The 11,092-nt window shown below is 41.9% G+C and overlaps 2 protein-coding genes across 2 annotated transcripts; both read right to left on the bottom strand.

Moving 5' to 3' along the window:
• Nucleotides 1-979: 979 nt before the first annotated feature.
• Nucleotides 980-3,910, bottom strand: LOC143218360 (dynein axonemal heavy chain 10-like). The gene is made up of 7 exons (XM_076443494.1): nucleotides 3,655-3,910; nucleotides 3,424-3,579; nucleotides 2,574-2,785; nucleotides 2,331-2,480; nucleotides 1,705-1,968; nucleotides 1,429-1,616; nucleotides 980-1,313 (listed from the first exon to the last, which is right to left on the bottom strand). Exons 1-7 carry the CDS (start codon nucleotides 3,908-3,910, stop codon nucleotides 980-982), a joined length of 1,560 nt encoding a protein of 519 aa, XP_076299609.1.
• A 27-nt stretch (nucleotides 3,911-3,937) lies between these two features.
• LOC143218359 (uncharacterized) lies at nucleotides 3,938-10,357 on the bottom strand. The gene is made up of 13 exons (XM_076443492.1): nucleotides 10,194-10,357; nucleotides 9,516-9,594; nucleotides 9,071-9,215; nucleotides 8,903-8,980; nucleotides 7,578-7,916; nucleotides 7,442-7,500; nucleotides 7,130-7,363; nucleotides 6,721-6,828; nucleotides 6,306-6,637; nucleotides 6,058-6,214; nucleotides 5,311-5,574; nucleotides 5,022-5,212; nucleotides 3,938-4,625 (listed from the first exon to the last, which is right to left on the bottom strand). Exons 1-13 carry the CDS (start codon nucleotides 10,355-10,357, stop codon nucleotides 3,998-4,000), a joined length of 2,778 nt encoding a protein of 925 aa, XP_076299607.1. The 3' UTR covers nucleotides 3,938-3,997.
• Between the last annotated feature and the right edge of the window lie 735 nt (nucleotides 10,358-11,092).

Below are 11,092 nucleotides of genomic sequence, written 5' to 3'. Positions count from 1 at the left end.
GATGATCGATCGTAGATCGTTCATCCCCTCGATAGTCTCGGACAGCAAGTAGTTGCCGAGCACCTGTTTCCATTCTTTCGCGTGTGTCTCGATACCGGACAGCAGGAGATGAAGATTGATGCTGAACAATCGTAGAACTCATTTCAGCATCTCCACAATGTGTTCTTACGGAACAGATATATTTTTTAAAGGTACGATATAGAAGAAAATTATTTTCGAAGTCCCTGAAGAGATTCGAACATAATCATTACAATTAATTCGTAAAAGGTGTTGCATAGAAGCGCCGCGTTACCGTATGCAGTACAAATCATAGTGAGAGTCGATGTCGTTCAGTTCCTCGAGAATGTTCTCGTAGAAGGTAAACTTCTCGTCGTACTGGAAGAGCGTGGGCTTCGTGGCAACGAACTTTTCGGCAGCCAAGTTCTTATCGAATGTCCATAGATTGCTGTACTTTTTCCACTTGTGCAGATACTGCCAACAATCCGTGACTAACTTGTGCACCGATGATTGCACTATTAGGATACTGTCGTTCACCGCCTTGAACAGTTCAAGAAGATGATGAGTAGAGTGCGGATCTTTATGCATTTACGGCGTGTACGAGTCTTCAAAAAATATTGGAATACGATGTTCAAAAAAGTTTGGTACGATTTCTACTAGTTTCGTATCTACAAAGGTCATTGCCACCGAAAATAACATTTAGTGATGCAATTGGGTACTCTGGAGGCATTTGTCTGCTTATTACATATTATTACGTTCAGCTACCCCCACCTAACCGGTCAGTACGAGTCGGCTACGCCCATCTAGTCAGTCAGCGCGAGTGGGCTACTGGATAGAGAACGGCTACCCTCTCCTAATCAGTCAGCGACAGAGAACGGGTACCCCCCTCCTAATCAGTCATCGATAGAAAACGGCCACCCCCACTCTTGCGTTGGCCGGTCAGGTGGGGCTAGCCGATTCTTCGCGAGCGACTCCCAGAGCACTAGTAGCCTAGGCCTACTGTAAAGGCTACCAGCCAATTAACAGATTTGTTTACTTGAATGTTCAGGACATCCTCGAAGAAACTGAACATCACGTAATCGTCCACGCCCTCTTTCTTCTGCGGCCAGCACTCCAAACAGGTGCCGTGCATCCATCTGGGAAAACGTTTCAGTTCCTCCAGCAGATTCTTCACATTCTGAATAATGATTGTATAAATCTCGCCCGGCGAAGGTCTGAGAACCGCTTCCGAAGCAATCAGCACAGCGTCCACTTGGAAGATCGGCTTGGAATCTGTCAGAGTCTTGTTGAACGAATCCAGATTGTTCACCATGCACCTGAACAGTTGGGACAATAATTTTTCTGAACAAAAATCACAAAAGCATTTTGTCCTTGACGTTCTAAACCGGGCTCCCTTCTAAATTCAGATCACTGTACGACGAAGCTGCCTACGTTATGAAAGCGCCGAATATTTTCCTCTCATATGACTCATAGAAAAGCTGCATGGCTGGACAGCACCCGGTAGCAGTTCCCAGCACCAAACTCTCCAGCTTCTTCAGCAGTGGACCCGTCGATTCGTAGAGTTTTCTCATTGAAGAGACCAGCTCCGTTCTCCGACTATGTATCTCCAGGAAGTAGGTCTACGAACGATGATCGGGAAAAGTTAGCATTGAAAGATATCAATCAACATTAAAATTCAAGAGAAAGAAGATGAAATGTGAATTGAACCTTGCACGGTAAGAACGATCCCTCTTCTTCGGCTGGGTAGGCACTCAGAGAAAACAAATTATATCGCTGCATTTCGGAGAATATTCTGTTGTCGAGATCAGCCTTCATATGATTTATCTGGTCGATGGTAGAGCTCAAGTTCTTCAACAGTTTCTCGCAGCTGTTCCCGAAGTCCACGATATTCAAGGAATCCCAGTTGATGCGCATCACGCCGGGCTGAATATGCTTTTCAATGTCCAGCAGCATTTTTTTTAATAACTGAATCTGTTTCGAGTGAAAATAATTATACTTTCTTATCGACTTGAAAGAAAATTGAAATTTGGTTAAACTTCCCTTGAAGAAACCAGAAACTTTCAACTTTTAATAAAGTAATCCTGTAGATTTTGGTGAGAGAATTCCGAAGATCCTAGTTCGAAAGTTAGGAATCCTACTGGTTCAGAAATTATGCGTGTAACATTCGAACCAGTGAGTTCCTAACACTGAAACTTGGATTCCCAGTATTTTCTCGTCGAAATCTACAGGATTCCATTGAAGAGAGTTAGAAATTTTTGGTTTCCCGAGGTGAAGTTCAGTTTTTGAACATTGCAGAATTGTCTACGCCTCCAAGATAAAAATGGGAAACATACATCAGGTTTACTCATCTCGTCCAACATCGAGTTATACTTCTTGACAACTCTCTGCAGGATGTCGACGTCTTCTCTCAATCGATCCTTTTGAATGCCGACTTCCTTCACCGCGGGCGACAACGAGAAACCCAGTTGCTCCATTAATTCTGCCTGTAAGTTGTCGTGTTAGATTGTTGCATATGAACGAATAATAAATAATGTGCAATATTTTCAAACTCGGTGATCATTCTTTGGATGATTTACCTCCTGGATTATCTCGAAAACGTCCCAATTGAAGTTCACCTCGAAACGGAGTTTGCATTCGATTAAAAGCGAACCGCTCATGAAATCCGTCCACGTTTGTTTCGGTTGGGCTGTTTTATCCAAGGACGAGGATACCGTCGATGTTTTCTCTCTCACCGCCGGGAGCAGCAATTTTTGTTCCTGTTTGATTTCCCGGATGTCACCTCTGGAAACTGCCAGATCGATGCAAAAATAAAGTTTCACCGAACATCAATCCTTTGTATATTCTAAATCTTGTTTTGTAGAACACAATTAAATGAAAAAACGGCAACTTCTTCAGACCAAACATTTATGTCCACCCTGTACAGGGTGTTTCAAAATTATATGTCGTGACTACCCTAGCGTGATTCTCCATCTCTGGATCGGTGGAGATTTAGTCCAGTCAACGAAAAGTTGTAGAGGGAAATGGGAGGAACACAATTTTTAACTTTGGGTCTTTGTTTGGACTAGTAACGAGGTAAACATACTAAAAGTCCCCTTTTTCGGTTTTCCGCGTAAATCTCGGAAACTATGCGTCCTAGCGATAAACCCATTCTATACAAAATTAAAGCTGGCAAAATGTTCTTCTACGTCCCCCCTTGACTTTTAGTATGTTTACCTCGTTACTAGTCCAAACAAAGACCCAAAATTAAAGATCGTGTTCCTTCCATTTCCCTCTGCAACTTTTCATTGACTGGACTAAATCTTCACCGATACAGAGACGGAGAATCACGCTGGAGTAGTCGCGACATATAATTTTGGAACACCCTGTACAAATGCAACCTTGAATTCGAACGGAGCCCCAAAAATTTTGAAAAGAAAGATAACTTACGGAGGCTGGGCTTGGACAGTATGCCTTCGCTCTTCTGGATAGATCCCATATTTCCAGATGCAATTGATCCCACTTCTTTGATTTTCCCTTTCTTCGGCACCTGAGTCGACTGCGCGGTCTTACCTATCCTCTCGCTGTCTGGAAACGTCAAGACACCTGCGGCAAATTTCACGTTTCAATCACGTTGGCCCTCGAGTCGAACAATTCCTGGTAAAATGGAAGACAATGGACCTTTGTCTGGTTCGGACTGCACCATCTTCAGTATGCTTCTCTTCATGGTGGTCGACACGATCGTCTGAGCTTTGTTCACCCACGCGGTGAATTTCGTCTCCTCGAAAGCTTTCATCTCCTTCGCGACCTCGAGATATTGGTGGAAGGCGGCGAGCTTCAAGTCGCTGTGCTTCAACTCCGGAACATCCTGCAGAACCAGGACAGGTCTCCTCAGGCGATGAAACAATTGTCTTATCCAGAATATAGCTCCAGCCATTGGCGGGTGGTGAGTTAGCAGAGGTGGGAATCGTTTTCCTGAAAGTCAGGCAACCCTGAAGAATTCTCTCGAACCTGAAGAGATGTTTCAACCAAATTCCTTTGTCCGAAAGGTCTCACCTCTGTTGTATATACCCTCCACAGTGCTGACTTCTTTGCTGAACTGTTGCACGATCACGCCGAACTTCCTCGAGAGTTGTTCCTGAATGCTGGCTCTGGTCTTCATGTTCTTGAACATGAGCAGCACCTTGAGCGCCTGCTCCGCGTTGACTAGCACCATGAAGCACTCGTCGATGAAGAACCTCGCCTCGTTCTCGAGGAAACGGACCTCCTCGTAGAACAACGACATAGTCGCCTCCCAATTCTCTTTATTGAACTCGTCGTAGATGTTGAAATCCGCGTCTTCGATTGGCAAGATCAGTCGGGCGACCCGCTTTATTATCGTGTCGATCTGAGCCGGGTCGCTGATGATGGACTTCAGATACGGCCCGAAGATGTTGTAGAAATCCTGAAGAACGCTGGCCACTTGGTTCAGACCGTCGCACACGGTGGCTATGTACTCGGTGCTCGTGAACAGCTTGTTCTGATCGAACTCCCAGCGAGTACCTTTGCCGGATCCTTCGATCTCCGCCCTGATCCTCAGGTACGCGTTCTTCCAGCTCTTCAGCATTGTGTAAGCGTCCCTCGTTTTTTCTAGAATCGTTTCCAATGATCTTCTATCAAAAATGTTGTAACTGTTAGTATCCGAAAATCCACGATTGGCGAGTTTCGTTGTAGAGTAAAGCCTCGATCTAAGAAAAATCCTCGGGTCCGTGGTGTTTCTTAGAACAAGTACTGTATAGTTCTACCATTTCTTTGCGGCCAGTTGCGGACAATTAAACTAAAGTTATATGTCGTGTTTAGTGTCATTTTAATTAGAAAATGGCCACGATTAAGTTGGCCAGAGTCCCATAAAAAGATAATGATTAATAAAGAAGTTCTGGCGGGGTATGCACCCCAGTGGAGGGGGTATTCGTTTTTCTTAGATCCTACAGTTTCCGTTTCCTTAGATCATGGTTTTACTCTAAAACAACGACAATATCTCAGCACGTTGATTCATTAAGTCGACTAACTTGAACAAATCTTTGATGCCCAAGTGGTTTATAACGGTTTGACAAAGTTGCCAGGATATTCTCTCCATTAGACCCATCATCTTCTCCTCGACAGAGTAATAGGACGATAAAATCCAAATCATTCTCAGTCCGTCCGCCAATGCTGAAATAGATTCCGTTGCCAATTTGAAGTCATCCGATTCCGAAATTACCTGTAAACAATTTCGAATTTTATCAGTGGAAAATATAAAGTTTAAATATAATGATATTTTCGAGTGATTTCACGTTATGATAGTGTACGTCTACCCACTTTGAAGTGTCTGACGACAGTCTGGAGGAACCGGTCGTTGTCTCTAGCCTCCGCGTAATACTTCCAAAGATCCGCGTAGAAGAACTCGAAATTCGAGGCGATCGGCGATTGCACTTTGTTCAGCAGGCCTAAAATCCTACGCGCCATAGGGATTTTCAGCTGCTCGACCAACATCAATAAACCCGTCTCGCGATCTTGCCAGTAGCTAAACTCCGCTAGCGGGCCTCTCCCCTGCACTACTTTCGTTTGAAACGTCTCCAAAACCTGAAACAATCACGTTTCCTTGTCGTCGTCATTTTATTTAGGACACCGGCTAAGATTTTTCAATTGCCCCCTCCCCTCAAGCTTTGATGTGCTTGACGCAGGACTGTGACTTTAGTTTTTGGAGGACATTACAAGGTACCGAGAAAAATCTTCCTTGTTACAGTATTCTCTCCGCAACTGTCGCAAAAGTCTCTATTACAGGAACTAAGAAAGATCCTCGATTCTTGTTTGAATTACAGGAACTAAGAAAAATCCTCGATTCTTGTTTGAACTACAGCATCTAGGAAAAATCCTCGATTCTTGTTTGAACTACAGGATCTAAGAAAGATCGTCGATTCTTGTTTGAACTATAGGATCTAAGAAAAATCGTCGATTCTTGTTTAAACTACAGGATCTAAGAAACAGTACGGACCCGAGGGTTTTCCTTAGAATCTAAGGAGATAGACTCTATCTATCAGAAATGGATTTCTAGGTGATCGGTACTTTTTGAATGTGAACTCCCCAGGACATGATCACGTCCTCGAGCTGTTTGATCACGTCCGTATTATTTTCCAGCATCTCATCGGTGACCATCGGGTCCTCGAGTTCTGGGATATTCGGCATTGTCAGCAGGATGTCGCCTTCGATGTGCTCCAGCGTCCTGATCAAACGAAATGATCGTGTTGTTCAGTATACAGGGTCTAAGGTAGATTACGAATATGTAAAATGATGTATTTCGAAAGTTCGCATACCATTCTACATTGGTTATCAGTGTATCCAAATAATTCAAGATGTCCAATTTGCTTTGATCCCATTCCTTGGGAACTGGCTTCTCCTCGTCATTAATCTTATCGATCGACTGCTTCGATCTGTCCGCGCTTATGAGAGATATGCTCTTGCCAGAACTTTTCGATAGTTTCGGTTTCACTTTCGTTTCCTTTTTCGACTCCTTAAATGTCAGAGAGCTGACGTGAGTTGGCAGCGGCTCATCGTCGTCCGGGTCATCGTCCTCTATCTCTTTGTGCTTCTTCTGCATCACCATCGATATTCTCCGGAATTCCGACGGTCTCCTGAACACCGAGCTCTGCTCGGACATCAATGAAACGTAACAGAAACTCGGAATGGTCAATGCTGAAGAATAATTCGAATTCGCGTGGTTCAACGTACCCGAGAATTCATAAGGTGTGCCAGATTCGCCGATTCATCGTCGGATTCGGCGTCGTCCACGGAAAACCTCGGCCCGTGGAACTGGCTCTCCACCAGTGGCCTGAACACCTAAATTATAATTATAATCAGACGAACTTTTCACTGAACTTCATCTTACGGGGCCAGAAATTTTCGACTTTTCAACTGTAATCCTGCAGATTCTTGACGAGAAAATGCCGGAGAATACAAGTCTCAATGTTAGGAGAACTCGCGAGAGTTACAAAATTGCTAAATTTTAAACGCTCGTAACTTTCGAACCAGTGGATTCCTGAAATTGAGACTCGGCTTTTCGGCATTTTCTCGCCAATATCTATAGAATTACATTGAAAAAGGTTGAAAATATCTGGGTCCCCAAAGCGAAGTTTGATACCTGACTCAGCATTCTACTCAGGGAGACGAGAAATTTTCCCTGGAGAGATCCAACGACCAAGTACTTCGTGATCTTGTCGCAACACTCTTGATAGGAGTCGAACGACGGTATACCCTCGTCGGTGACCCTAAGAAAATAGAACAACGTGGTGTCCTGTAGATCAGTCCTGCTGCCGTCCACTTCTCCGCAAATCATGTGGAGGACAGGTGACGTCTTCACTTTCTCCACCATTTTCTGCAATCATTTTTCAATAAAGCGACGGCGTTCGGTTGCGCGTTTCAGACAAATGAAGATCAAGAGGGATTCCCATACTTTTTTCATGACGTATTTGTGTTTCTCTTCAGCGGGCGGCGGCGTGGTAAGCAAGGTCTCTGGAAACGAATAACCAAAAATCATCGAAATCGAACGGTTGATCATGATAATAATTGTAATTTTTCCATCGATCTACCAGGTGCAACGATATCGTTCGTATCCTTCTTCCGGAACGTTGTCAAAGTATCTCCGCTAGCCCTATCCAGCGTTTCCTCTTCGGTTTCTTCCTCCTCTCCTTCATCCCCCTCCTCTTCGTCGCCCGTTTCGTACTCGCTCAACACACTCATCGTAGAATGCGCTTCAGACTTCACGGTCATCGTAGAAGGCTCTCCAGACTTCACGGTCATCACAGATGGCTGTATCTGCGAGAGAACCGTGCTGGCATCCACCTTCGGAATTTTCGTTTTGCTCTTCTTCGATCTCTTCTTCGTCAACTTCACCGGTCTCATCTTTTTCATCCCCTTCCGCTCGATTCCTGTCGCAATTCGATCGAAATTGAAAGGCGTCGCAGAACACCAAATCGAAATCGTTATATAATAAACATGCGCAATCGTACACAAGCAACGAAATTAGATACGCTAGACCTCGATTATCCGAACCAGTGAATCGGAGATCCCGAAGACGCTCTCCGACGGTTCAAACAAAAATTAAACGGTATTTTAACAAATCAGTTTTGTCAACATTAACTGTATATGTAACATTATTAGTTAAAGGGTGGTTCTCCATGATGAAAATATTTTTTAAAATTTAAATTAAATTTTTTTAAATTGCCGCTATACGCCGCTATACGTCACACCACTGCTTGCTAATAAATTGAACTAAACTAATATTTTACAGGTTATGAAACTTTAATTGCAAATATCTCGAAAACTATTGAGTGTCTGCCCCTATAATGGGGTATTTTCGTAATCAGGGGAACGAGATGTATAACTCTGTAAAATCTCAACTAAATCTGTGAGGGCAAGGCTGTGCAGGCTCTTTGTTAGTTGTAAACGATTGAAAATATCCCTGAAATACGGCAATCCGACCAACAGTCATGTATCAAGCGACGTTCACCACTGTTGGTCGGGTTGCAGCATTTCAGGCGGATCTTTAATTCTTAGTAACTGGAAAACGAAGGCCCGAAATCGCAATATGTAAATTTTTATATTGTCATGGAGAACCAACCCTTAAATTTTCTCCCACCTGTAGTCGACCACCCTCTATATTTATTTATTCACACATATATTATATCTCGAGCACCTAACGTTTGTTAACCTCAAATATCATTGTCGTTTTTAAAGATAAGTTAAATGTCTTGATATTTGTCTTTGTTATTTCCAATATGATTAGCCAAGGTTGTTGAAGGTCACAGGCAAAGGTAACGCATAATCGAGGTTCTACTATAGATATCCGGTTTGTTCGAACACAACTGAAAGACATGCATGGCACAGAACAAGCATCATTTTTACAGAACGTTACCAGCACCGTTAATGAACCTACGCGATTTCCCTTTCATCGCCAACGCTGTCAGGGCAGCCAGTTTATTAGCTTGCCCGCCTGTTATCCGTCAACATGTAAATAATTCACATCTCCCGTCCAATGTAACATTTAAGTATTCCGTGTTAGATATTAATTACGGGCACTCACTTTCCCATACAGGCACTTCCTCTTGAACGAGCTCCGTGGCATGAGTCGCGTAGAAGAATATCAACTTCCTCTGGAGGTCCGTTACGCCGTAAAGGTCGAGGATCAAGAAATTGAGAATCTTGTCCTCGTAGTACCGATTGTTCGCCTATCATTATTCAAACAATCCCCTTAACACACGATGCTTCTTTTATCTTGCACTCCTTACATATTTCTTCAACAGTTATTTTCTTTTTTTTTGTTCGATAGAAAAAATGGTCGCGGGGCAAAGTTGTTTAATTTATCTTGAATTTAGACAGGCTGAATAAGAAAAACGAGCTTCGGATAACCTCCAAAATAAAAATTCGTTACGTCAAATGATACATACGTCTTTAATAGATCTGCTAAGTTATTAAATATGTAGTTTAATTCTAAGTTATTAAATAATTTAATATATTAATTGATTTACGTTGAGGAGCTTGTAGTACTGAAGCTCGTGGCCGACGATCCCCATAAACTTCAACGCTCTGTCTCGGATCCATCGTAATCTACAAAAATCGATGTTCTGGTTTATCATAAACAATCGCTAGTATTTAAACTTTTATGCAAATACAAATTTTAGGCTAGCCAGGATAGAATGCGGCTCATTATAAATTTTATTGCTGTGGCGGTACTGTAGAATGCAGGGTGGTCCAGTAACTTCGACCGCTTTGAATATTTATTTTTAATTTGTGATAACATGAAAAATCGATGTACACAAAACTTGCATAAGAGGCAATTAGAAATTTTGAAAATTTAGTTTGAATTGAATTAGATACTCTAACAATTATACAGGTTGGTCCAGTAACATTGACCACCTTGAATATTTATTTTTAATTTGTAATAATATGAAAAATTGATCTATACAAAACTTGCAAAAGGGGCAAATATAAATTTTGAAAATTTAGGTCGAATTGACTAGGCTAGTCAGAATAGGATTTTATATTTAGAATTTAGAATCAGAATAGTAATTTTATTACTTTGGACCACCTTGAATATTCATTTTTAATTTGTAATAACATGACAGGGGGGGGAGGGGGAAATACTGTGATGTTTTCGGATATTTCAAGGTCACCTTGAGCTTCTTCAATGGAATTTGACCTTTTACCTTAAACGCAGAAAATTGTTTCTCATTGTTATTATTCTATACCGATAATCCATGGTGGCGATGGAATGTCTGCTCTGCGCGAGATCGTCGTCGTCGTCATCCTTCTCCTCATCGCCGTCGACCCCCATATCGATTGATCCAACTTCCATATCGGAATCACTCATGTTTCACCGAATTAATTAACTAACAACACAACTCTATAATTCTGCAAATATACTTCTCCAGCACGTGGTTAATTTCGAAACGAAATGATTATCCGGTGTTCTACAACGTGAAACATTTTGGAAACTAGAACTGCTTAACTGTTATTCAGTTTATTTATTTAGTTTGTTTAGTTGCTGCAGAGTTTGGTGGTGCTCAGATTCCTGTCAGGTAACTCGGAGTACTTTAACCTCGGACACTCTGAATCGATCAAACGAGACCTTTGTATCGCGAGTCTCCAAGCATCGATGTTGTCATGGCAATAAACAGAAATCGACTGGAGCAGATTAAAAATTTACTACATACTTGCCTGAGAAAATAAATTGCCTCACGTTTCTTGCCTTATGTGACTAGCTCTAACACTAGCGAAACACTAAATTTAAAGTTCTGAGATTGTAAAGATGATTTCTTTTGGCCATTCCGTGTTCCTCACAACTATTAAAAAATATTGTTATCGACTCTAAACCTACCAATTACTAAAGTTAGAAAGATGCTTTCATAGGAAATGATTGAATCTTTATTAGAGCACATATTAATTACTATAAATAAGCTTAATCTTGTAATTTATATAAGGCAGCGTACCAATTCGAAGGCTCGGTAGGTTGGGTGTTAATTATTATTAACCTATTCGAAAAGAAAAAATGAATTCATATTTTTACAACGAATATATATATATATATTTAAAAAAGAACTCATAA

Source organism: Lasioglossum baleicum, chromosome 19 (genome assembly GCF_051020765.1).
Source record: "Lasioglossum baleicum chromosome 19, iyLasBale1, whole genome shotgun sequence".
In the NCBI taxonomy this organism is placed as follows: Eukaryota; Metazoa; Arthropoda; class Insecta; order Hymenoptera; family Halictidae; genus Lasioglossum; species Lasioglossum baleicum.
The sequence above is the reverse complement of the archived record's forward strand: the minus strand, read 5'-3'. Positions and strand labels throughout refer to the sequence as shown.

Coding starts and splice junctions, on each gene's coding strand:
- LOC143218359 (XM_076443492.1), bottom strand. CDS start 10,357: ATGAGTGATTCCGATATGGAAGTTGGATCAATCGATATGGGGGTCGAC. Junction 7,364..7,441: donor ACAAATACGTCATGAAAAAA/GTATGGGAATCC, acceptor AAATGATTGCAG/AAAATGGTGGAGAAAGTGAA. Junction 6,638..6,720: donor CACACCTTATGAATTCTCGG/GTACGTTGAACC, acceptor ATGTCCGAGCAG/AGCTCGGTGTTCAGGAGACC.
- LOC143218360 (XM_076443494.1), bottom strand. CDS start 3,910: ATGGCTGGAGCTATATTCTGGATAAGACAATTGTTTCATCGCCTGAGG. Junction 1,617..1,704: donor GATCGTTCTTACCGTGCAAG/GTTCAATTCACA, acceptor CATCGTTCGTAG/ACCTACTTCCTGGAGATACA. Junction 1,314..1,428: donor ATATTCGGCGCTTTCATAAC/GTAGGCAGCTTC, acceptor CCAACTGTTCAG/GTGCATGGTGAACAATCTGG.